General features: G+C 40.0%; 1 protein-coding gene across 2 annotated transcripts in view; it reads left to right on the forward strand.

The window, feature by feature from the left end:
* PCDH15 (protocadherin related 15) overlaps positions 1-27903 on the forward strand; it is a 367987-nt gene that overhangs the window by 242303 nt on the left and 97781 nt on the right. For both annotated transcript variants that reach the window (XM_086467277.1, XM_086467276.1), the window contains 3 exons: positions 6082-6387; positions 7563-7787; positions 23064-23180. In XM_086467277.1, the coding sequence (XP_086323403.1) occupies positions 6082-6387; positions 7563-7787; positions 23064-23180 (648 nt within the window). The remainder of the gene's footprint in view (positions 1-6081; positions 6388-7562; positions 7788-23063; positions 23181-27903) is intronic.

Raw genomic sequence — 27903 nt, forward strand, 5'->3', positions numbered from 1 at the left:
TCCTTCAAGAGATATTTTGGTAATTCAGATTTTCCAGAATTGTGTTTTCAAGCTGTTTGAGATGGAGGAAGGTAATTTGTTACTCTAGAACACTGTTGGTTTCTTTGTAATGTTGAAGCTTAGTTGGTAATGCAGATTCAAACTTAACAGATACAATAATCTACAAGGTGATAGCCTGTATCTCCAGTAAATGTGGGATGTAGTTTCTGGCAAGTAAAGTAATGATTCATTTATATTCCTAGGCTTCCAGGTTTGTTTTATCATGCAGTACTTGATAACTTAGCCCTATGAGAGGTGGCAATGACAGTAGTCATGTAGATCTGAGGAGTTACTAGAATAACAGCCGTAGTTACTAGAGACTTAAGAGGAACATGCTTTTTTCTAATCCTGATTAAACATAATGAGATGGGAGAGGTAGAAATGTACATCTCTTGCAGCATTGGCAAGAGGAGCCAGTCAGTAAGGGATTGCTTTGGGTTTTTTTCTTTTTTTAAGTCTAGTTTGTACTCCTGCAGATGCTCTCAGTTTAAAGAAAGTAAATTACCTTAGACGTATGTGAAGCAGGCTCCTCTATCCTGCCAAAATCCCTTTTGATTAGGCCACATTGACGTAAGTGAATTTATGAGCTCTTCATTGTGTGTCACTGGTGTAGTAAATTTGCCTATCAGGCTGCTTGAACCAGTTCCAATAAGAGCAGTGGAAAACCTCTGAGCATGCAGAGGGATGGTTGCAAATTTTTCTTTTACCCAGAATCAGAAAATCAGTTTATTTTCCTATCCAAATTTTCCAAGTGTGTTGCATGTGATTGCAAGTGATCAAACACCAAAATGCGCTGGCAGATCTTGGGGGTACTCCGATGGGTGGGAACTCAGGTATTGCAGTAGCGCTCCTGTGATGGCTGAGAGTGCCTTAGGCTCCTTTGCTCTCTTGCTTGTTACCTGGCTCTGCCTGTACAGGCACTTAAAACTGATACTTTCCTTCCCTTTGATAACTGTAGGGATTAGGGGAAGGAGGACTTGGGTTAGGACTGGATGCAACAAAGAAATCTTCAAGCAGGAAAACAAGGCAGAAATTAGTAGCTCTTCAGTTGTCTGGTTTTGATGATATCCCTCTGTGGTGGGAGAAGAGGGTGATCGTCTTTGGAAATGTGGATTATCACTTGTGTTGCCCTCAACTTTGACAGTTTTGGCTTATTTTATGGGGGAAAATTGTGTTCTGCTCATGTCTTACACATACACACAAGATCAGATGTGTAGGGATTTGAAGCTAGGGTGAGACAGACTGCACTATGGGGAACAGAAAGAAATCTGGCCAATTTTGTGCTTAATGTTTGTCTTGATCTTTTTTACTCTTAATGGACCTTACCTAATAGAAGAAATTATTGAGAATATTGGTGTAGCCAAGAGAAAAATAATATTTGTGATTTGTATTTCATTGTTATAGATGAAAACAGACAAGGGAACTGGCTGCTGGAGAGACCCCAGAGTTTATATACTTTCATATCTCCTAGCAGATAGATTTTGGGAGCAATTGGAGAAAGCACTGACTAGAAAAGTCAAGAGCACATGGCAGAATCAAAATGTCGGGGAGGTTCTTGCTCTGAAGGTTCTTGTACTGGGTCTCAGCTTGCAGAGCTTAGTCCTTTCAATGGATACTCTGTACCTATTTCCGGAAAGGCTGACATGGCCAGTTTTGCTCATGAAGCTGGATTCACACCTATGCTGTCTTGTGCAGAAGCTCAGACAGAGCTTGGAATGTCATAATCCCAGGACCACCAAACTTGGTCTGAATTGAAACAAGCCTGAGACTTGCTGTGGTCCAAGATAGCTGTGGATTGACTGGCTGGCTGAGGGCGTGTGGCTCGGAGGTTAGCTGGGGAGCAGATAGCCTCCAGGGAACAAAATGAAGGGGTGTGATGAGACGACATGTACACCCCAACAGCTCTCCTCCTTTGAGTGCTTATCTGGCTATGCAGGTGGTGTACCACCATGCAGCTCTTGTAGTTGGATATTTTTTCATCCTTACTCATATCCAGTGGGTGGTCATATGCAAGTCTTCCCCTCCATATAGTATCGTGTAGTAGAGATGACAGAAGCAGTGCACACAGGTCTCTCTGTCAGATCCTCTCAGCTATTAGTAGTGCTGGAGGAAACTCCCTCCACCTCCAGCGTTTGAGATGCAATGACACTATTGTTACGTCTTGGGTTATTTTCCATTGCTTTTGAAATTTCCATCTTTTTTCTGGTTGCCTCCTCTTGTTTGTTTTTTTTTTTTTGTTCTCAGTTTTTATGGTGTCTGTCTCCCCTGTGCCCTTTGAGCGCGGATTTGCCTACAGCAGTCATGCCTGCTGTTTCTGCTGCCTGTACAAAGCCTGTGTTTCTTGTATGAGCAACATCTGTGAGACTGTGAAGAAATTTCTGCCTGTAAATAGATCTGTAGCTTCTTTTAAGATCTGCTATCAGCTGCTGGCCCTTTATCAACTAAACCTTCAAGATTCTTGCCATACTTTTTATGTGCAAATGAGGATGAGTTGTGGTTGAAAGCCTTGCATGGCGCTCACCTCTTTTTTTAGTCCTGCCATAGTCTCCTTGGCTCTGTCTTTGGGACTTCCCTTGGGACTGAGGTAATAAAGAAATTAAATGTTTGCTTGCTTGTCTATACCTCTGGTAACTGTATACCCAGGTAATTCAGCTCAGCATTGGTAATGAGCAAATATTAAGTTTATTGGGATGTTGCTGGCTTCTGTTTTAAGGGTAGTGATAAGTTAAAGCAGGGCTGATTTTTGAAGCAGGACTTTCTGAAAGCCCAGCTCCTTGTTGTGCAGACCTCCTCCTACCTTACCTTCCAGTCAAGGCTTGCAATACATGCGTGCCAGCTTGTACCTGTCGTTGGCAGACCTTGGGGATGAAATTGGGATGACTTGAAGTCAGCTGTTTTGATACAGAGCAGTACCTGCAAACAGGAACAGATAGTGACCGTGCCACCAGCAAGTCCTTTGAGGACTTCTCCAGTGAGCTGCTGCCCACAGGCTCTGAGAAGCTCTGTGAAATTATTTCCATGTGGAAAGTTAATTTTCTATACACTTGAGATAGGATTCTTTCAGAAAACAGATTAAACTCTTTTTCTTTTGTATCCATAAAGAGTAAATTATCTCTTTTCAAGTTTATGGTGATAAAATGTTCATTAATGGAGATCTTAAACTGTAAAAGTGGACTAATTTGGTAAAATAATAGCATTTTCTTGAGGCTTTTTTTCACAGTAAAATCCATTTTGATTCTTTAAAAACATTCACTTCAGTTTTAAACGTGTATATGCATGTATGGGGTGCAGGTACGCAGGTCTGACAGCAGGACTGTGGGGTCTCTGTGGGGAGAGGTCAGACCCAGCTGTTTCCAGCCAGCTCTAGTGGCCCCACAGGGCACAGCTCAGCCCATCGGCAGCTCTGGCGGTGCCTCCGGGAAGCAGAACTAAGAAAGGGCAAAACTTCTCCCATCAGTGAGGAGCGAGGAGCAGCCCTGCAGCACTGGGGAGGAACAGGAGCTCCAGGCACCAGAGCAGAGATTCCCCTGCAGCCTGTGGGGAGACCACGGTGTGTCAGGGAATGGTGTGGGGACAGGGAAAGGCTGTTAGGGGATAAAAAAGCCCCTCTGTTGTGCAATAGGGGAATCTGGGCAGGAGAAGGCAGCCCCTGGCATGGACTTAACACCTACCACATACAGCATGCTGACCTTACCAGGTCTCTCAGGGTTGCAAAGCCACCTGTAGGTAGTTGGACAGTGCTTGTACAACTCATTGTAACTTCTCAGCTTTGCCTTTCTTCTCAGTGGCTGTGTGCTGCTGCATGGTGTTCATCAAAGATGGGTCACACGAAGCACTGCCTGAGCAATGGGATGGTGGCTTTGTAAATAGGCAGTAGTCATTTCTGGTGTAATGCCACAGATAGAGCAGGAAGCTTGGAGAAAAGCTGATTTTTTTTTTTTTTCAATATAATAGATAATCAGAGAACGCGTACGGTAGAAATTTTAGTTGACAAAGTGAGCAAACTTCTGTTTGAGGGTTCAGTCAGAGCATCCTTCTGAAATTTGAATTTGCCCCATGTTGTGGAAGCACAGGACTAAGATCCATAAAAACGCACAGAGCTAATGCTTGTCTTCACATGTCTTTGGTTGACTTCGCACCAGTGTTATGATGGTACTATAATAAATAGTTTGATTGGATTTAGTAACGATGATTTCCCTGCCGCTCTGTGGGGAAACAAATCAGTCCTGCAGAATATGGAAAAGATGTTTATGCCTAAGGATGTATACAAAATGAGTTTACAACATACATAGTCATGTTTTTAGGAACCAAATTGCAAACGCTGCTGTATATTTGAAAGTAATATTAATTTACTTTCCTAAAAAAATAAGTTTGTCTATTCAAAAACATTCTTCAAATTAATCTTAAATAAAAATGTTTCCAATGGTAGTAGTGTTTCAGATTACTCTTAGAGATTTTTGTGGGGTTTTGTTTGTCTTTGGCTGTTTAGTATCAGTCTAATTGCTGTAATATGGTTTTGGCTTAAATTAGAGTGAGGACTGACCTCACACTTCTGTTGGAGATTAAGTCATATGGTGAATAGTACTGTTAGTGTCTTATCCAGAAGCTCTGCAACTTACTCTGCATTTCCTATGCTTTGCTTTTCTTTCAGTGGGGCTAAGAGTCTGTTACTGTACACTTCAAACTTTTTTCCTTGATTAGCTTTCCTGTGGTTTTCCAGTATGTCATCGAGGAGGTCTTTCTGCCTCAAATCAGTTATTTCGATGGAGAAAAGTGAATTGATTGTAAACTAAGCAAATCAACCATATGTTGAAAGGTGCCGATTAAAAGGATGTATTATCCATAGATTGGTCATTATGAAGTTGTAGCCATTGCTGCGTAGCACATTGATGTAGTGCAGGGGGAAAGCACAGTGAAATTTTTCTTATTAACAATTTTAATTAACTTTTAATTGATTTCTAGGAAGATAAATAGTTTCATTACAAAGTCTTAAAATGTATACCTTCACCAGAATTAAACATTCATGGAAACTCCCTGACAATTGTTCTGATAACAGAACATGAAAATCTCTTATGATCTTCCCAGATGTCTGTAGCCTCATTTGAAAAGTCAAATAAATGAAAATACCTTGTTCACAGAATGCGCTCTGTTTAATTTACATAACGTTATTCAACATGCCATAATTTAATTAAGAGGAGGAAAAAAAACCCAGGTCACTGTTCAGACTATGTTGAGGGCCTGCTAGCTTTAGAGAAAATGTATGAATTTTGTCCATCCCTATAAGGGCAGTTATGTAATAGCAAGAATTATTTGGCTGATACTGAAATTTGAAACTTATTTCAGTATGTGAGAACAAAGGTATCAACTGAACAAAATCAAACTAGTTTTCTATTGCAGTCATCTGCCTCTTCTGAGTGTGGAAGAATGAGGATGAAATGTGATGTGATAACATTTGGTTTTCAAGAACATGATAAACAAACTATAGAAAGTTCCAGAGAGCAACGATTGAAATATCACTAAATGTGACAAACACGTTAAGTGAAATGAAAGTCTCTAACTAATGTGTCTGTTCCTAGCTGTCTGCTGACTGCATCCATCTTTCATCTAAGCATGTGCTCCATAATGGTTTGGGCAGCAATGGAACACCTAAATTAAACAGTGTAAAATAAAAATCTCCCTCAGACATCACCTAACACTGAAGATACTTCAGCTTTAGAACTATCTGAGGGCTTAACTTTAAAATCATCTAGTTTGTCTTCTGCTTATGTGCACAGTTATCCAAGGCTGAGCATTTTTTTTCTCCTGAAGTCCAGTTGGGATCCAGTAAGCCTACCTTCTGTCACTGCAAATTAAGAGATTTGTTTCATGGGATATTTTATCTTCAGCAAAATACCAGTGAGGGGCAAGCAGCCGTAAACAAGAATTGCTCAATAGCCACACAAGCATTGGTACTCCGTAGAATACTACCCTAGCTTACCTTGTAGGTAAGTCCCTTGCATTTAAAATGTGCTTTAAAACATTTTTCTTTTTTCCGTTCTTCAGGCTACAGATCCAGATGCTGGTGTTAATGGTCAAGTTCATTACAGTTTGGCAAATTTCAACAATCTTTTCCGAATCACATCAAACGGTAGCATTTATACAGCAGTTAAACTGAACAGAGAAGTCAGGGACCATTATGAGCTTATTGTTGAAGCAACAGATGGAGCTGTGGACCCCCGCCATTCAATGCTACGTTTAGCAGTCAAGGTGCTGGATATTGATGACAACAGCCCTGTTTTTACTAATGCTTCCTACACTGTCTGCGTGCCGGAAAATCTCCCACCAGGCACTGTCTTTCTGCAGATAGAGGTAAGAAAGCATTCTAGAGTGAGGGAGATAGTTTGTACATGTTCTATAACACTAGCCGTGTTCTTATTTAACTTGTCAGTGAGACTGCAGTAAAAGATTGCAAACTGGAGTGGGGCAAGTTATGACACTTAAAGACTGAAAAAAATGAATGACCTTTAGTCAGGTACATAAAAATAATGTGAAGCTGAGATTCATTTGGAAACGAGCAATTATTAAAAAACAAACGAACAAAACCTACACTGCTGTTGTCGTTTCTCGGAATATTGTTTTACGCATTTTAAAGTGTGTTTGATTTGTTTTTGAAAGCTCATCATATTGCTTCTACCTGTTTACATTAGTAGGGAAAGAGAATTTTTGTCAACTGATTTAGACATTTAAGTCAAACCTAGATGTCTAACTTCACAGTATGATTAATGGAGATAAATAGTTGCTTCCAGAAGCAATTCACCCAATACCAAGATGGTAATCTAAGATAGCTGGAGTAACGTGAACACCTGGAGGTAGTGTCTTCTCTGCACTGACTATAAAAGATACTCAGACATGTTAGAGTTAGTTGTTCAAGGATGAGCTAGATCTCTAAAGACAGCTGAGGTTCACTTCCCACAAGCAGTCTGTGTATCCTCCTGATGTTTTGGTCAGCATCCTTTAATAAGAATCTGTCCTGAGACAATTTCATCAAGAATGGTTTTCTCTGAACCTGACTGCAGATAAATCTTATGTCAAATTACAGCTGAAGCAATCACATAATACTCCTTACCCTGATGAAAATTAATACTCTTTGTCTAAATACTGGTATGGAATAAAAACACCCATGCTGCCATAGGAGGTGAGATCAAACACCTGCTTAGCCCAGCACCCTCTCCCTGGCAGTGGCCGCTAGCAGGTACCCAGGGAAGAGAACAAAAAGAGACTGAGCTTCCAGTGACTCTTGCCCGAAATATTCTGCTCGTTTCCTGTTGCGGGTATCTCTGAATTTTATAACCTTAAGTGGATTTGTCTTCCTTGTGTTTGTGCAATAGTATTAAGTACATCCGATACTATTAGAATAATATAATGAAATCAAATTTGTTTGCAGTAGCTTGCTTTTTTATGTTCTTTAAATCTAGTAGGGATTTTTTGTGAAAATGGATTTTGTTCGGGTTTAAGTATATCTTTTTCTGTGTGGCATGCTCCAGGCAAAGGATGTTGATCTTGGTTCTGATGTTAACTACCGAATACGGACACAGGAAGCGCTACAGTATTTTGCACTGAACAAGTATACAGGCGAGTTATCGCTTTTGAAGTCCTTGGATTATGAGTCATTCTCTGACACAGAAGCAACCTTCACCTTCCTTGTGGAAGCCTTCGATAGCAAGGGCACCATGCCTCCTGGTCTCGCTACCGTCACAGTGAAAGTAAAGGTAAGAGGAGTAACTTGCGAGATGATAGCATTCTCTCATGTTACAAAATACCTCCTCGACCCTTAGAGGTGTCCTGGTGGAACACCCAGAGCATGCTAGCAATATGTCTGCTTTCCTGCTTTTTTGCTTGTATGAAACTACTGCCCTTTTCTGACAGTAACTTGTTCAGTTAAACATACACTTTATAACAGCTATAATTACTTTGCTGTATGCAATTACATAGTTAGAACTTGGATCATAGATTTATGTACTTACAAGAATACCTGAGACATATATGAATATCTAGTCCTTTAGAATCCCTGAAAGGTTGAAATAAGTACGTAATGGAATTGTTTGCAAAAATGACAGCATCAGTTTCAGTTAAAGCTCTCATAAATTGTAATTTTATGAACCATTTGGGTGTATTGAGTGCTGACGTGCCACACCACATCCTATGTTTCAGATTCTGCTGCTTGAAAATACAGAGCTGCAAAGGAACAGGCTTATTTGGTGGTCTTGCACAATGAATAGGTTTTATTCAGTGAATTACAGCGTCACCTCTGGGTTTCAGTTATCTCACCAGTACTATGGGGATAATGGTATTCTGTTTGGTAACGATCCACAAATGAAAAGCATTTGTAACTGAAACATTAGCACTTACCCATCGTAATTTGGTTGATGTACTCGTGTCCAAGAAGAGAGGATATTATAGATGCTCTAAATCATGCCTCCTTGCATTTACAAAGGTGCAATTCTGGAGCCAGTCAGTCGAGTCCTTTTGCACAGTTGCTTCGTTTTTGTTGACTTTGTTGGTGAAGAACTGTGAGCTGTGGGAGAGAATTTAATTACTTGTATTTCAGCTAAGAAGCAAAAATTGTAGCAGGAACAAAAGCGTAGCTCACAAACGTGAACTTCATATCTGGCAACTTCAGTTTAAATGTGAGTCTGCAGAAAGTACTTAGCAAATATGAATCAGTCTTGGGTTCAGCTTACTGTGTATCTGCAGATGCCATGAATTGCCACATGATTTTGAGTAATTGTGTTTGTCAGTCTCTACTGAGCTCAGAATTATTTTAGGGACACTAAATGTCTGAGATTATTAGCTTTGATGGAAAAGTAAGAAGGCTTCTATAATACTGCTCTGTCTCTGCAGAATTTCTCAGACTGAGATGCAGGTCACCTGTTTCCTAGTAGTCTGTGCTCTTCCCTGGCAGTTTCCAAGTCAAAGAAAAACATCGGTTTTGACATCATTCCCCGAGCCTGTTCTGCTTTACTCCTAAGGAGGAAGTTGCTTAAACCTTTTGTTTTGGGTTTTTTTTTCCTAAAAGAAACTTCTTCCCAGCACAGTGAATTTTTGAAAGAATTAAGTGTTTGGGTTTGAGTGGTTTTGTTGGCTTTTTTTAAAGGTACTTGTTTTCAAATAGGAATGTATTCAGAGAAAAGCTGTAGTCTGCGTCACAGGGCTGACCCAGCTGTGTGATTGTGCATTTGTATTGTATTCATTAATGAGAGGGTACAGGGGAGCAGGAGAGTTCAACTTGGTGGCCTTTGTGTAACAGCAGCTTGTGCACTGTCAAAGAAGGTGGTGTGGGAATAGGGAACTTAAGAAAGGGATTAGTACGATCAAAAAACAGGTTTCTTGTTTTCCTGGAAACTCTTCCCACACATGAGCAATAAAAGGGGAGCATGATGATTGTTGTTTGGAAAGGCAGTATGTGAGAGGCTAGAATACTGGAACCAGGAGTAACAGTTTCTGCAGTCAAAGGTGTGAGGCTGAGGACAGAACAGGGCCTGAAAGCCAGCACAAGCAGCTTGTATTTTAAATGAGAAAGAAAATAAATCAGAGAAATTATTAACTGAGTATTGTCATACCTAGTGACAGGCTGACTTTTGCAACCGATCAGTGGACATAATTAAGTATTATATATATTACTGAGATTAAGATGGTGCTTAGGTTCCAGACTTGAGTGACAGGTAAAGCAGTAGGGTTTTGACTGGCAGTTGAGAGAATGGGGGAGGGCTTGTGGAAAAAACATTTGTAACGCCTCATTTTGTTGGGCAGATGTCATTAATGGGTTTAATTTGCACTTATAGATGAACATTCCAGACATAAAATGTATGCAGGGGCAAGACTGAGATTGAAATCAGAGCCTTGTGCTACCCCTGTGTGAGATGAGAAGGATCCACAAGAGGACACCTTGAATGCTTGATTGAAGAGACAGAGCAGCAGGAGAGGGGTGCAGAGTCTTGGAAACCAAGTGAGAACATGAAGAGCAGGCCTTGGCTGTGAAAAGAAACACAGAAGTAAAAAGTGTGTTGCAATGTAGTTCATGTTTGTTCTTAGTGGAGGAGACTCATATTCTCCCTTGCTCTGAAGGGGCAGAGCTGATGTGCCTTCACTGGGGGTGGAGGGTCCTGGTCAGTGCAGAGAGGGCAGGGCACTGCAGTTCCCTTGAGGACAGAGGCAGTGTATGCCTTGTACAGGGCTGGTGTCAGCACATCCTGGTAAGCTGACAGAGTGAACTGGTTTCTGTCCAGCAGCTCAGTAAGGATGTTTACAGGGCACCAAATCTGGCCCTAGGTCTTGAATGCATGATGGCATGTGATGTGTTACGTAGTAGTCTAGAGCCTCGTGCACAGTTGCCTAATTACAATCAAGCTTTTATTCCTCTGCAATGTTAAGCACGGTCCGAGCTGCTGCTTTAGGGCATCTTAGCTAAGTAGAGAACTCCTGATGGTCATGTTCACTGTTTCAGTGGAGTCATTGATAATTTTTTTGTTGACCAATTAAGATGTCTGCAGAGGGAATTGAAGGGGTTCTAAAACCCCTGATTTCTGCCAGACCATCTGCCAAATTCGAGCCTGTGTTGAGGGACAGGGTGCTCCTGCATGGGGACAGACACCTTGCTGCCATGGCTCTGGGGGAGTTGTTCCCTCCTGCTCAGCCTGTCTTTTGCTCCTTCTCTGGGACCAGGAACTGGATGTGTCTGTTTCCTCTCAGTAGTAAATGTGCTTTCATTTTATTTAGAAGATAGTATTAGATTAATTATTTTACTTAGTGTTTGTGACCTCAAATAGGAAATAAACCAAGTGCATGTACACCATAGGCCCCAACATAATAGTTGTGCAGATTGGAGTCTTCCATAACACAGCATTGAACTAGAGAAAACCAGAAACGAGCAGTAAGTCAATAGTGAGTCCAAGCAGGGAATTTGTGTAACCATTAAGGATTCAGTCTTTATAATCCCCAGAGCATTATTTGTGTTACTGAGGTCTCCAAGTCCTTTTGGGCTTATGCTGCTCTGTTAACATTTGTCACTTTTCACAGTCCAGCTCTTAACCGAAAGCATTGTAATTTTTACGGTGTAACTGGATTCTGTTAACCAATTATGGACAACATCTGATGGTGTCAAATATCGTTTATGTGATACAAAAACTGAACAAGCAGCAGTGCAGTATAGCATAATCACACTGATCTTTGTGGCTAGGAGGAGAGTGGATAGACACAATGATTTGCTTTTAATCTCTTGCTTTCAGCCTCTGGCGTGACAAGTTACAGTCTGTATTAACCTTCCCTGAACTTGATCAAAACACAGATTGCATAGCAGAATACTCCATGTGGAAAAAAAAAAAACCCTTAATCTGTTACCTGCATGTCAGTATTGAAATACATTATTGGCCTCTACTGCAGCCAAATGGCCCTTTACATTGTATAGATGTGTTATGACTCTTTCGTTGAAGAAAGCCAAAGGTAAATTAATTAATTGTTGCATCCTTTGTAGTATTACTGAGGAGGAATAGTATAAGTGGCATTGATTTCTTCTTGCCAGAAAGATACAAACCACCTCAGACTGAGATTTTTCTTTTTTCCCCCTAGTTCTCAGATTCCTCTCTCTGCTTTCAGAACTTTTCACCTTAACCTGAGAGTATTAGTGAGTCATCTTGTCTTGGGATAGTATGGGAGATTGCACAAGTGTTCAGCCAGAATAAGCGATGATTGTAATCTGATCTATAATGAAGAACACAAAACTTTCTATTTTATCTGGGTTTTTTAAAATATATATCTGATTATACAGGTTAGGCATATCAAATTTTATCTGTCTTGAAAATGTAGTTTAAGGGATAAAAACATTAGCAACTCCAAGAAACAATTTGCATGGTATTTTTCAGTGGTTTGCCATGGTCAAGGCATGATTTCTCTCACTGTTAGAACAGCAGAGATTTGCATTCACTTGATGTCTGAGAGGGCTGAATTGTTTGCTGAGAGTGCCTGTAATGTGTACTGCAGTATGCACAAGCATCCCCTCGCAATATAAATGTTTCCCAGTATTGGAAGAAGCAAAATCATTACTGTTCAAATGGTGTGCTTATTATTAGGATTTAGCATTTGGAAACAATTACTATGGTAACAGAAACAAGACTAACCTTTTTCCAGTTTAAATTGCTGTTAAATGTGTGATGTATTCTTATATACATATTATAAGAATTTCTGTATCACGGGGCCTGTAAGGTACTTGCATATTTTATGCTGTGTCCTCCTCTTACTATTATTACCAGCATTATTTTTTTATTACTTCACCTCTCTTTCTTGCTTGTTATAATTGCTTTTTCTCCTCTTTCTGTGTTCTGGGATTGGTTTTCTTTTTAGTTTTTCAAGTAGAGTATGTAGCGTAATGAAGCCATTATCTCTGGCTGATGATTCAAAGTGATAGAGCAACAAGAATGAATAAAAAAGATCTGTATCTAGCAGTGCCATATTATGAGACTGCCAGCCAAATATTTCATGTAATTCCTAGCATACCTTAATCGCAGTTAACTGTTATAAATATATAATTAATTTTCGTATTTAATAAAACTGACTGTACCCATGAACATCAATAAACATATTGCTATCATCAGAGAATACACAAACTGCAACCGTCAAACTAGTTTTTCAAGAGAAGTATGCCATTGAGAAGTTAGAAGTCATCTTATACTTTAGATCATGCATTATGTGCATTGATTGGTACTTATTGTGCGAGTGAATTTGAAACTTTCATAATCACTATGGAAGTCTTCCCTGGGAACTTTGCCTAAAAGAAACAAACCAACCGTGCAAAAATATGTAACAGCTAAATCTTTATCTCTGGCATGGTTGCTCTGAATTTTCCCTCATCAGCGTGACCGTTCTTGCAGTCATTCGTATTCAAGTTGGAAGCAAATGGCATGATCATGGCTGTAATGATGCCGTAGCAGAGCTCCAGCCTGCTTACACAAGACAGCTCCCTTTGTTTCTCTGGCAACCTGAACATTGAATTGGAATAAGGAGAAATACAGTTTGTTCGCTTTTCTAGGGTGGAAGGGTTAGAAGCAGCTGCGTGTTTGTGGATGAATTATCTGCTCAAACCAAACAATCGGAGCCAACAGTAAAGCAAAGAAGATAAAGGTGTGTTGGAGACAGTATGCAGGAACTCAGCATTTGAGACAGCTGGAATAAAATGTTACAGCAGGACCCTCTCCTCTCACAGAGCACTTTTACTGTACTGCTGCAGAGTTCTGCGGAGTGAGAGGCTTTAGTCTCTGTAACATGCTTAAATTATCATTAGGAGTGAATGGGAGAAGAGGGATCCACATGTTGTCATTAGGGAGAGGTGGTGATGTTTTGGTTTAAACCCTGCTTCACCAGCTGTTTGAATAGCCATGCATGTGTGTAGCTGCCACTGCTTTCTCTTTCTGCAGGTATTTACTAGAAATTCGTTTGTCTTGTTTCTAATGAGCAGGTGAGCAGTAATACGTCATTGCTTTGTTATGGTGGGATTTCTTGTTATGGTGAGATTTAATTACAATAATAATGAAGATTTTCTGCCAGAAATTATACAGGTAATGGAGGATGCATGGAAGATAAAAGACATTAGTGAATCTGTTAAGGTTGAACGTGTGTCGTCAGTTTCTAGTATTTCTAAAATAAATTTTTAAGTTACGTTTTTTTCAATAAATTTACATCCACAAATTTAATCCTTCCTTTCTAACATGTAATGAAGACCATTTCCAATTTAAAGAATAACAGAGCAGTCCAGCACAGCAGCAGCACATAACTTATACAAAGGTTAACAAAAAGAGCTGCATTGCCTCCAAAAGGTAACTGCTTATTTATCTTTTTACTAGTGGCATTAATGGAATAACGGACATGGTGCTGGACTATGGTGCCAGTAAACGGATATTTTTTTTTTTCAGTCTCAACTATCTGTTCAATCGTCTGCTAGTCATTTGTTGCCTTGTGTATTCCAGTATGAATATTATCCCTTAATTTATATTATGAGCTACTTTAGAGCTTGCTGAGCACTAAATATGAAAAAGAGGCAGTTATACCATGTTAACAAGCCTCTGTTTTGCATAGCTTCAAACAAAGAACCCTGTGTAAAGACGCACTACACCCAATTACAGCCAAAATTTAATGTGCCACTTCATACAGTTTGTCATGTATCTTGTCAGCATCATCGCAAAGATTTTGAACTTGCTGCCCAAAGCTACTCCACATTGCTTGATTCTTTAACCTCATTTAAGGGAATTAACCACATCTAAGGGAAGAGGAAAAGAAAAGATGATCTTCTAGTAAAGGGATTACAGTTGAATAACATTTTTATTTTCTTTCAAAAAAATAAACATCTGAGAGAATGGTTTTCTGAAGTCACAGCACAAATTTTTTGTTTCAGTCCAGAGACCTTGTTTCAGAGGAGCTTTAAAACTTATTTTCAGACTATCATGTAATTTAAAGATCACTATAACATGGAAGTATATGAAATTTTCATTTTAATATTTAATATTAAATTTATACATTTGTATTGTTCTGAATAAGGTTGATTAGCATCACATTGAGAGGTTTTGGAAACTAAGTCTAATAATAGAAATATAATCAAATGAAGATTTGCGATAGTTGAGAAATTACAGAAAGAATTGAGGGCACTAGATGTCTATTACCAGTTAGTGCGTCCCAGTGGAATGGATGGTAAGGAAGTATGGCACTTACAGATGCTGTAGCTGAAATATAATGATGGTAGCAAAGATCTTGCCCTGTGTGAACACCAGTGAGCGCCGTGCTGGAGAGGTTTCTGCTAAGGGAGAGAGAACCTGCCCCTTGGCATTGCCCTCAAAGCTAAGCAGAGCTTCAGGAACGCATTGCAAAGCATAGTTGCATGAAAATGAAGGCAATTGCTTACTTGGGCCCAAAAAATGTTTTGTTAAAGGGCAAAATAAGGCCCTGTGGCAGAGGTCAAAGATATCTGGGTCCTTGGGTGCTTCCTACAAAGGGTTCACATCCTACTTCCCTGGTTTTTTCATGAACTGGTAGTTAACAGATGGAGAAATTTAAAACTGTTGCAAGAGATCAATGTAAGCAAGGCTGCTCCGCACGGAGGGATGAGCTGGGAGCCAAGGGTGACCCACTGCCCTCTGTGACTACGCACAGTCCCTGCGGGGACAGAGCCTGGCGGGCAGACCGACAGGCTTCATCGACAGCCCCAGACATGGTGAGGGCCTGAATCCAGGCTGGGGTCTCTGAGTCCAGCCAGGAGCAAAAGGGGATGGGGCCAGAAGCAGGGCTAGAGTCTGGTATCCTATGGCATCACTAGAGCAGGACCGAGGGCCCTGACTGGGCTGAAATGGGATCAGGGTGTTGGGGGGCCTAGGTGGGGCTGGTCTGGGCCATTAAGGGCTATGGATGCCCTTAGGGCTATGACACCTCGTAGCCTTTAGGGTTTTTTGATTCTGCTTATTTAGTATTAAAATACCTTGGATTTTTTTTTTTTTTTAATAAGACATTGAGTGACATCTTTCTATGGTTAAAAAATAAGGAATAATAATCTTCACGTGTAGTGATACCAAAACACCCCTTTCCTTTCTGTAGAAGAGAGTTTCACAGAAATAGTAGAGGAACGTTAAATGTGCCCTTGGAAGTCCGCAAACAGAGGGGGATTATTAAATGTTTTGAGGCAGTTCAGATGGGAAGCCACAAGCTCTGGTAATGTGTGTATAGACTTAAGTGTCAGATGTTCAAAACAAAGTGACAGCAGAAAATTACAGATATATATCCATAGTTGTAGAAAAAGATGGGGAAGGTTTGAAAATTTCAGTGTGTGACACATGCTATGCTTTGAAGTAAACCTTTTTACTTTCTTCCTTTGTGAGATTATGTTATGTACATTTAACAGTAGTGGAAGGAGGGGTCGCTTTAAAAATACATTTTTTTCCTCCTATTTTTACACTTGTCATAAAAGCCAGCAGACTGCAAAAGGAGCTGTAAATGCCTAATATGCATTTATTAGCTCAGACACTGTTCAGTCATGTTGGTTTTTATAGCAAGGGAATGTGGATTTCCACTTAGATATAGTTGACTAGAAACCTTGGTATTGGCAGATGAATCACTGAGTGCAGTCCTAAAGTGGTAGGAAAAACACATGGATGTACTTGCAAACTCTTTATGTATTTACAGTCCAAGAAAACATAATATTTAAGAAACTAGCAAACTTACTGAGTGATTTTTTTCAACAGGTCAGAAATAGGAGAGTAAAAAATCTCCTCAGACTTTTAGAATCTTTATGGTAAGATGCTTTCTGCCTAGCAGTTGAGGAGAGAGGCCAGAAGAAAGGGAAGCTTTGTGCAAAATTGCATTTGTAATGCAGACTCCCCAGGTAGGCACCTCTACACATGTAGTCTGTTGATAATGGTAAAAATCACCTAAACAGTGTAATTCCCTTAGTGATCTAGATGGATCAACAGAATCTGTGGGTTTGGTGTTCTTTGACAGGAAATTTTCCCTGTGAACTGTTCAGCAGATTAATAATTAGATTTTGCTGTCATGGTATTACAGCTATTTCAATAAATCTTCAATACTTGATTATAATCAGGTCACAATCTACAAAAAAACAGGAATTAAAAAAATCGGACTGATTTTATCAGCTGAAAAAAACCCTGAGACCCAGATGACTAGATATAAAAAAAGTATAACCCTGTTTTCATAAGAAGGAAATTGGGAGAGGGTAAAACAAGTTGATTTTTATGGGTGTTAGTGAGGAAAGGCTTCGCTCCTATTTGGTAGGGCTGCCCTCTAGTGTGCTGCAGGCTAAAGGCAGCAATTTTTTCAGTACAGTAAATTCCTTTTGGAGGATAAAAGGGCATTTTCACAAATTGTTATGCCTGAGATAGATATAAATATGTATACATAAATACATGTATATACACGTGAATATATATCAAATATATTGGAGTGTCATCTGAAGTTGCTTCTGTTTGTGTGGAGATAGCTGATGAAAAATTGACTTTTTATGCTTTATTTTTCTCCTACAAAACAAGATTTCTCTCAGAACACATTTTACAAAAAATGTATTATTCTTTAGAAAGTCTTTAGGTTAGTGGTAATATTCAAATCAGACAAGCCTGTCAGTCATAGTAATGTTGCATGTTATTAATTGAAAAATGGTAACAGTCATGAACGGCAGCTGTAGTTCACTGGAGGGAGCAGGGGCCATATCCTGAGCTCATCACAACTGCCTTGCTCTCGGCAAGCTGTAATCCCTCTGTTTCCGGCTCCTTTCTTCAGGCAGGATTTTCCAAATATCCTGGAACTGCCATAGCAACTCTTGGTGCAGTTTACCTTCCCAGGCTTTCCTGCTCAGGCTCTTTTTGAAATGTGAGATTTTATTTTTGTACACAAGGTCTCAGTCCTTTGGGATGTGAATCTGCAGGATCCATTGCAGAGTCGTAGAGGAATACTGGGACTGCTCCAGTTTGTGACAAAAACTGTTGTAAATCCTGGTGACTCTAGAATCCAGGAGCTGCCGAAGTGGCTGAGCAAGGGCTGGCTCTGCTTGCTGCCAGTGAGTACGAGGATCTGTGCTGCGCTGCACACACAGTGACACACTGCACTGTATGCTCTTTGGACGAAGTTAAGGGGCAGTGATGGTGCAAGAAAGAAGGCAGACATTTGAATGCAAGTTGTGTGTTTCCCACACTAGTGAATGAGGGAGGAAGAGGGGATTATTTCACTCAGATAATAAATGTTTTTATTCTTGACTTAGTGGAGTACAAGCATTAAACATCTCTTGGTGACCCCATAAATCAAACATATATTAATGTCTGTGAAGTCTGTTTAAGTTTACAAGGTAATTTTATGCTGGGAACGCTGTACTGCAGGTATTTTTCTTCTGCTCTGGTTGTTTATGGCCCTCCCACGTCGGCAGTCACCGCCTGTGCAGGAGCACCTAGTTTAGTATCAGTGCATTACAGCTAGTGACTATCGTAATGATTTTTAAATTACATATTGATTTCCTCCTTAATGCCTTTCCTCCCCCATGCTTTGTTCCTTCTCATTGGCATTCCTAGATGGCTATCTTAGTTCACCAACATCTTTGTTCAGCATTTTCATAATCTTTGCAGACAGGTCGATAACCGTTTCCTACAAACCTTTTGCTAAATAACAACCCTTTAAATCTTGTGAATGAGATGTGTCTTGTTCAGAGGGCAAGGAAGTTGGTCAGGAAGTGGGATCATTCACATGCTAAGGGTAACATCTGAGTTAAAAAATAAGTTGGTATCAAGAAAACTCTTAATACATCTTCATTTGCTTTTGAAGATACTAATGTGGCTCCTCAAGAACAATAATATTTGAGCATCTCTCTCATATTGTGCTGTCTTCATGCTTGATTCTTAATCTTTGTGCGAAGGAAGGATGTAAAGAAGGTCCCTGTTCTGCTTTTATGTGCTGCCCAGCATGAGCAATGTGAAACAAAACCGAACAAAAAGTGGTAGATAAAGAACATCTATGGTAGAGAGAAAGCTTTGGGGGGTTTTATGCTTTGACTTTCACTCTGTTTTGTAAACAAAGATGTGTAAAAATAGAAGAAATCTGCAGCTAGATGGGCAGGGACAAAAAGGCTGGTTTGTATTTATATATAAATCCGTGGCTGCTGTTACTTTACTGTCAAAATACACAGCCCGAGTATTTTAAAGTGAGATAAATAGAGAATTCATTATCTATATTTTCCATTTACATATTTTTGTGTGTGTTTGATAGTTAATATCAGCCTGGATTTATATGACTGAAGCAATGAACCGTGAACAGTTGTAAACTGCTGCAGTTTGGCCGCAAGAGCATAAGTAGGATTATGCCCCAGATTTAAAAGGTGATTACACTGCTTTCTTACTACCACTTTGTGGAAGGTTACTACCCTATTCCTAACATATGGTTAGGGATTGCAGTCATATGCTGCATCCATTTCTATGCAAAATTAGGTGTAGTGGTGTTTTAAGCAGAAGCCATGAGGTATGGAGTAATCTTCAGTTATTTAGCTGTGCAAAACATGTCTGTGTCTTTGGACTCCGGTAATGACAGAAGCACAGTACTTTCTCTAGAGGTTATCTTTTTGCCCAAAGTCCCTCTGATGAAAATTTGAAAATTCTATCTCTGCATCTGTCAGGGAATGCTGAACACTACTCACCGTTAAGTCCACTTTGACGAAGAAAAGGGGGTTGGGGACCCTGACTATGGGGCACAGGTTTTGGGGGTGTGATGGGTTGGATCCATGCCCATGACCTCTTGAGCTATTCACTAAAAATACAGAGTGTGCTTGCTTTCTTTGCTCTAACAAAATCGGATCTAGACTGTATTGCATCCTTGGTGGCTGTGCTTTCTTGCCGGAAAATCAGTAGTTTCTTTTTGTGACCTTTTTTGGTGCCTTTAAGTGCCCATAATATGTAAAGACAAATTACACCAGTTGAAGAAGATAATAATATATTAATTTCTCCAACATGTCTCTAACAAAATCTCTGCTTACTTTATCGGGAATTGCCCAGAAGAGTCGTTTCTTCCTACCACCTCTGAACCAAGACTTTTACTACAATAAAGAAAGCATTACAAACAAAAAACCCCATTTCCATGTCATAGAATCACAGAGTGGTTTGATTTGGAAGGGACCTTAAAGACCATCTACTTCCAACCCCCTGCCATGGGCAGGGACACCTTCCACTAGACCAGGTTGCTCCAAGCCCCATCCAGCCTGGCCTTGAACACTGCCAGGGAGGGGGCAGCCACAGCTGCTCTGGGCAACCTGTGCCAGTGCCTCACCACCCTCACAGTCCAGAATTTCTTCCCAGTATCTCATCTAAATCTCCCCTCTTTCAGTTTGAAACCATTACCCCTCATCCTATCACTACACTCCCTGGTAGAGAGTCCCTCCCCACCTTTCTTGTAGGCCCCCTTTAAGCACTGTAAGGCCACATCTGCCTGTTTTGCATGTTAAACCTGCCTGCAAAAATCCCCATTGTTTTTCTAGTAGTTATTCACTGTAGATGTTTGTGATGAGTACATGACTCTTGGTCACCTGTCTGTAATGACAGTCTTGGTCTCTGAAGTGTACTTACTGCAGCTGCATAGTGAGAAGACCTGTGGTGATTCTTATGGGGAACTTTCGTTTTGTTAACAGTGGAAACATTTTGCAGTAAAAAATCAGTGGCTGCTTTAGGATTCAGGAAGAGATGAGCCAGGAAGAAAAGCACATGGAGCTGTTCTGTCTAGTTACGACTGAAATATTTGGTGCCTACGCTGTCGGCTCGGCTAAAGTTTATGAGGCACAATTGTGCATAAAGCTTGTCTTTGAGGAAAGATAAGTTAGAGAGGCAAAAGACTTTGTGTCCTATGTTACGCTTTGCTTTGTATTCCTCTGTATTTTGTACTGATCCATGTATCTTGAATAATAGGTGCGTTAAGTAGGATGACTTAGTCATTTTCTATAGCAGAGGATGTAGTGTATCATCTTTAAAAAGGATTATGCTTTCCAACACCTTCAGTCACAGAATTTCAGGCGCTAAGGTCACATAAAGGTATTCAAAAGATAACAAAAACATCACACCGTGACTCTCCCCACCCCTCACTGAGCAAACAGCAGAGTGTGGTCTCTACCTGCTACGCCAAAGAAAAAAGACCAGATGTAGCTGTGGATCTGCAGGTGCACAGAAAGAGATGGATTCAAAATATATAAATAAATATAGATAAAAGGCTGGGTTATTTCAGAAACTTCAGCTGCTTCATGGGGGTGATCCTATGCATCATGATCATGGGAAGCAAAAGCTGCAAAAAAGAGTTATCATAAGCATGGTATTGGATCATTGCCCCAGTTGGAGACTTCATGTGGAAGGACAGAAGGTGTCTCCTCTGTGTGTATGCAGTTTTTAAACGGTTATGTGTTCCCCTGGAAAACTTTCAGGGTGTATGAACCAAAACAGTTCCAAGCGCACTGTTTTATACATTTGTAAAATCTATGCGTGTAGTGTGGTATCACATTTCACCTATTATACTGTAGATTATTTTTGATATTCCATGCCTAGGATTTCTGTATTCGTAACTACTTTGTCTGCTTCAAATAAAGTAATTCTCCAGCTTTTCTTTGAGGTAGAATGGCTGTGAATGGGGTCTTACAGCGTAGATTGCTGTATGATGTTGGTTTCTTTGCCACAGCGATGTATTGCCCCAGAGTGGAGTTTCTGGGAGCAGAATGGAACAAAGGTAGCTTATTTTACAAGCGTGACATCACTCTGAAGAGTCGTGAGAAACAAGATTGTTTATGTAAAATAGTCCTGGCTATTAAATTATCAGAATTTAAATTATAAGATTAAATACCTATAATTCCATGTAAATCTGTTGGAATTTGAATGTTTTTCCAAATTTTTTTCATTTGAATGCTCTCCTAGTTTGAATTGCCTAGTAGTCACTTTTTGATTATCCAGCTGTGTCTCTGAAAATGAGAGAAAAAGCATTTCCAGTGCCTTGAAGACTTGAATTGCAGACCTTTCAACAGAGCAAAATGCATTAATTAATAAGGTGTATGTGGACTTCTAACAGTCTTTATCTCTCTCTCTCCCTCCCTCTCTCTCTCTCTCTCTCTCTCTGTTTATCATACTCTTGTTTCCCCTGATTGAGGTATGGATGAATGTTTTAAGTGATTGCGTACTGTAGCATCCTAGCCAGTATCAGCATATTGCATTTGCAGCATGAAGGTCTGTGACAGCAGGTAGAGGGGTCGTTGTATGAACTTCGAGTAGCTGGGTTTGTGTGGGTTACCTAAGAGGTGGTTGGCACCTGTGTTCCCCCAGAGCTCGGGCACACATTCTGCTTTAAGAGGAAAAAAGTCTGCTCTTCATTTGTGGATCACTAAAGTCATTCTTTTGTGCTGAAGGCGTATGATCCTTCTTATTTGTTCTGGAAAAAAGCCCAGAAAATTTAATCTATGTTATCCGTATCCGCAAAACAATGGAAATAGTAGTACGCAAAAATGAATAAATCTGTTCTCAATAGAATTCAAGCTAGAGGGGTGACTCTACAGAAAAAAACAAACTTGGAAATTAGTTTTATTAGTAGAATAAATTTTGTGATTGAGAGATAGATGATTAATTTTTTTAAAGGAACATACAGATAAATTTTCTGGAACTCTCTGTGAGAAAATTTTGACCAAAAAAATATTTTCTGACAACTTAAAACAGTCAGAATGAATGCCTTTTAATAACCTATGATGCCGGTTGAGTTTCTAAATGTTTGCGGCTCCTGATGTGTGGGGCACTGTGTCACTGAAGAGCCACGGCATCTGGCTGCTGCATCCACCTTAGTGCAGCTTGCTCAATCCCCCGTAGCCTGATGTTTGGGTGAGGTTGCATCTTTCACACGGGGAGGTACCCATGAATGTATATATACATGTATAGCTGTGCATGCATATATAGGTGTGCCAGTATATGTCTGTGCATACACACACTGCTAGATCAGTGTCAGTGGGCTTAGCTCAAGCCTTTCAAGCTTCTTTTTGACAACATACACATCAGTCTGAAGAACACCATCTTAAGCTCTCATGAGGTGTTGATACTCATCGGACATTATATTTTCCATTCATTTATTGCATATTAGAGGTAACAGACACTGTCAAGCAACAGCAACTCATTCATTTTAGAAAAGTAGCAAAGCCATGTTGTGCCCCACTGCTTGAGAAGCAGGTGTCATGGAAATCTCTGCTGTGTTTAATTGTGAGACTGCGTGTTTTTCTGCAGAGTTTCCTTCTGTTGATCTGTCTCCTGTGAATATTTTTAAAAACTTTGGCACTTTCCCCTTGTGTGCTAGTTTTGTGCGGTGGTAATGGAATTGAGAGCCGAGAGAGACTGTGAATGGCAAAGAGTCTTCCTAATGAGGAAGGAGTGATCGGGTAGAGTTTGAAAAAAACAATTGTGAATGTGTCTATAATTTTTTTTGAACTTCAGAACTGAACTCTTAATTATGTTTTGCAGGATATGAATGACTACTCTCCAGTATTTAGCAAAAAGCTCTACAGGGGAATGGTTGCTCCTGATGCAGTCAAGGGCACCGTTATCACTACTGTTTCAGCTGAGGATCAAGATCCTCCGGTAAGCAAAAAAGGTTCCATTATTACTCTGCATCCAAGAGGGAAAAATCTGTAACTCTCATAAGTGACCTAACTCTCTCAACAACAAAGGTGATTATTATGAGTTTCACAGAGCAGTAACTCATACATTTTGTATGACAGCCTGTCCTTTGTTGTTCTGGACAGGGGCTGCATTTGCAATGATTGTTCCTGAAGCTGGGAAATCAATGATACAGCTCCTTTCTGTCAGGAAGATTTTTGGAGAGCTCTTTATCCGACTTCACAGTATAGATGAAAGAGGACTAGGCAGGAAGGGAAGCTGTGCCTGTCTTTGGTACAGTTCTGCAGCTAAAAGAGGAAACAAAACACAACTTTGTAAGATTGTTGCTTTCTTGATTTTGTAGTCATTGTGCATTTCCAGTCTGAGACATCACAGGGTCACATGGAACTGTACAGTTCATCAGCCAGCCCTATTGAATGTGCAGTATTTGAACCAAGTGCACCCGTTTGGGGGCTAAAGTTTATTTTTGCCACTGGCTTTTATCGCTGTTCCCTGTTGAAGCACTCGATTGACAGAACTGGGCACATATTTTTGACTTGTTAGCTATTCTGAAGGGTACTATCAATTTTTGTAATCAGTGGTTGTTGATGAACATTGGTGACCAGATGATACACTGAGGACAATAAAAGCCAAAGATGTTCTGCCAGCCAGGGTTAATTTTTAATTGTTAGTGTTTGGCATATTAAGGAGAATAATCCTCAGGGAGAAGAGTTCAGAGAGAACGTGCTACACACTTTAAAAGCTGACGGCAGCGCTTTGACACAAATCAACTGTAGCTTAGGTAATATGCTACATAGTAATTTATTTACAACACAAGGACAGAAAAGCTAGAGCAGTGTTTCTGTAAGGACAGGACTGCGGTAAGTAAATTCCCTGCAGCTAATACATATCAGTGGGTATTACTGAACTTGGAAGCATTTAAGGTAGTTTATAACAGCTGAAGATCTGGACTACTGTTTGTTTAAAGGATGTGAAGGACGCTAGCACCATTGAGTAGGTAATGAGTAGCAGTAGTTAGCAATTAATAGTGCTACAGAGTATTTAAGGAATGCGGCATTGGAGGACATACACGTAATTTGAGCAGTAAACAAAAGAAATGGAGAGAGGTGCGCCTTAATGGCTAGTCTGGGACAATTTGAAGGGGAGTATAAGAGACATTGGTGCCTGATTTTGAATGCTCTGCTTGCAGAATGGAGCCCAAGGTGTGTGTTAAGCTCCTTCCATAGAGCACAGGCACATCAGAATAACGTCCTGACCAGCCAACATGTTAATCACAAGTCTGCTTAATTAAAAGCAGACTAGTCAACACATGTGTGCATTAGACTGATCAGCAGAGGAAATGGGAATTTCTAGTGTCTTACTGTAGAGATGCTTTTAAAAATGCATAGCCTAGGACTGTTCTCTTCGTGGCAGGCACCTTCACTCTCTTTCAAAGACACATAGCTTTTAGCATGCAGCAGGAGAAAGAATGTGTAGTGGTAGTGCCTGCTCTCCTCCCTTTGCATCTTGTTATATTAGTCTTGCTAGGGAAAGCCTTCCCATGGGATGTCGGGAGGGCTAGGCTGCCCTCCCTCCACTGACTGAAGGATTCGAACCTTAGGCTCTGTTTCCATGTAAAATATCTTCACTACCAAGAAGGAGACTGGCCAGACAAACTTGAGGTATATCTGCAGGTGTGTGGAGGTCTTCCAAGCCAGGAAGTTGCTATAAAGGTAACAAGCTGAAGCACCTGTGAAGGTCAGGGACATGCAAGGCTAACCAGACTTCTACATGCGTCACCTGGTCCTTTTCTAGACTTGAACCCTTATGCCTAAGCAAGAGGAGATATCTCTAGTAGCTCTGTAGAAGTCTAAAATGTAGAACTGCCTGCTGTAGCCTTTCAGAGAGCTTCATAGGTGTTCACATTTTTGTGGCCTACCTACACTCTTGCTCCCACTGCCTTTTTGCTCTGTGGAAGCTAGTCCTTTTGTCTGACCTCTTTCACTGTTCTTTGGGGCACACCAGGCCTAGGTTTCCACCATCATCTTAGTCACTGTTTAAAACGGTGATTTGCAGAGGAAAGTAAGCTTGGTTGCTCAGATCTCATAGTTATTTGCTGTAAAACAATTTTTAAGTTGATATAAGACTAATTGATTCTACTCTGTGAATGACTTACTATCACGTTTCTTGAATGTCTTATTCTTCCATATGTTAGGTGCGATAACCTGGGGATTACAGAATGGAAATTGAGATCAAAGTGGGCAAAATCTCTGGGTGGCATTAGAAGCCTGCAAGGCTTGTGTTCACACTATATATTGCACAAAGGTATTACCTCATTTCACTAGCATTTTTTCCTGAGTAAAACACTGTACTACTGGAGTACTACCACCAAAGTAGTAAACCTTGCCTTCACATAAATGGGTCTGAATTGCATTCAGCATTTTGGGGAGTTCAACAGATGCTGCTTAGCTGGAGAAGTTTCTCTGTTGCTCTGCCTAGGAATGACTTGGGAATGAGGGAGGTAGGAAACACCATTTCTGTTAAAGAGCTCTCATCCCCAGCAGTTAGCAGCAAGTAATTCAAAATGAAACACTGCCCGCTTCAGAGTGATATGCCAGTGGAGGGTGGGGAAAACTGGCTGTGCATGACTGTTGAAGATGTGCAACTTTTCGATTGCCACAGTAGAAATCTGAAATATTAAGTTCAGTAGTTGCAGTCCTATGGACCTGTCTCTGCCCCTTGCACCAGTACGTATTTGCTCCTAGCAGGTTTATCATACTGACCTTTGAGAAAAATCTGCAGAAAAGGATGTTAAGGATCAATGAAACTGGGCAAGAAGATGAATTTCTAGTCCATGGAAATGTCAACATAAATGGGTTAGTAAAGGATAGAAAGAAAAAGAATTGTTCATTGGTGCTAGAGAATCACTTTTTAACTTCGTTTTTGTGCAGCTTTTATTTAATGGTAACGGTTACCTTACAAGATATTTTGGTCTCAATGTTATTTGCCCGTTCTGATACAAGCTCCATTTTATAACCCCTGGATTTAATGTGTCTAAATTATAAAGAATAAGATAACACTGAGATACTGGAGTAAACAACATAGTTCAGAAACTGGTTAACATATATTTATAATAAATCTTAGTCCTTAGTGGAATCAGCATTTCCTGATGCAAAGTTTTTTCACTTTTTCATTTAAAAAAACCCAAACCCTTATAAACTCTCTTGTGATTTCCTCATGTATTTACATGGATTTCTTTCATATGATTTTGAAAGATGTGGGGATCGCTTCGACTTCTGTGGAGAAATCAATGCACATGCATGAAGGAGAGATTAAAATTAATGATGTGGGATCCTGTTTATTGCCATTCTAACAGGCATAAATGTATATCACAGTAATGTTAAGATAATGTTCTTCAAAATCAGCTGTTGCATTTCTTTGATTTTTATGAAGACTTTAAAATGAAGCTACCCATAGGCATTTAATGAATATCCACAGAAGTTAGCCAACTGTGGAGGAAAGCATTTAAAATAGTTTTTGAAAGTTGGTATTTTATTTCAAACTAATGGCTGATAGGTTTTACTTTTTAAATAGTAATTAAAAAAAAAGATAGAGAAAACCATCAGGCATAAATGGCTTTGTTTCTTTTTCTGACTGAGCCAACCTGTTTAGATGTCTTGTGCTACTGGCAAATCTGTATTTATTTGGAGTTGGCTTTGACATTAAGTGGTGTCACAAAGTATGTGGTATGAATTCACCAGAAATTGTTATAAAAAACACACAGCCTTTTCTCTGTTCAGCAAGAGTACTTTCCTCAAAACTTGCCGTAAGGGAAAGCATATTCCTAGTTACCATCATCAGTATTTTAGTTGTGTATTTTGGGGTTTTTAACCTGGTGGAATCTTATTTGCACAGTACTAGTACATCTGTTTTATCAGTACAGGAAAAGAAATATATATATCCATTAAGAAAATAATTGTCACTTTAAAATATGCCTGATTATCAGGGCAAGTCTAATAAAAGCCTAACTAATTTGAAGTATCCAAGCCTGATTTTTTGTTGTCGTTTTATGAGTAACGTAGACTATTTCCCTGTCAACATTAAACTTAGCCCAGAATAAAAGTCAAGCTAGATTTTTTTTCATCATCTGCAATAAAAGCTTTTCAGATCTAATCAGCTCTTCAGAGTCTGCCCACTGTCTTCAGCAAATCCCAACTTTGCTCTGCGTTGTCAAATTAATATGGATGGTATGAGAGTTCTAATTGAAATGCTCAGCACCTGCTTGTGATAAGGCAAATTTGAATTTTTCAACAGCAGAAGAGCAGATTTGGGGTAAGAAGGTATTGAATGGTGTCAGTGGAGTTCGGCTCTATTTCACCCCCTAGGCACCATCCTCAGCCCGTTCCACCTTTGAGCTGCTGGACTGGGGCTATTGTGGTCTTGCCCTGTTGTTCCTCCTGGTCCCTCAACAGCAAAGGTGACAGACAGCAGCAGTGTTGGACATGTAAGTGGTAGAAAAAAAATTTCGTCCCACTGAAGTCAGCTTTAAAAAATCATCATCTGTAGTGAAGGTTGCAGGTATTTTACCTGCTGTGTTACTTTTTGTCTCTGGAAGTGCTCAGCCAGTCATGTTCCTAAGAAAAACCATGGGTTTATGTGTGGCTCTTGACTTCTAAAGGACAAGTCATAAATATAAATGCAAGCA

The sequence above is a fragment of the Leptosomus discolor genome, chromosome 6 (genome assembly GCF_034619465.1).
Source record: "Leptosomus discolor isolate bLepDis1 chromosome 6, bLepDis1.hap2, whole genome shotgun sequence".
NCBI lineage: Eukaryota > Metazoa > Chordata > Aves > Leptosomiformes > Leptosomidae > Leptosomus > Leptosomus discolor.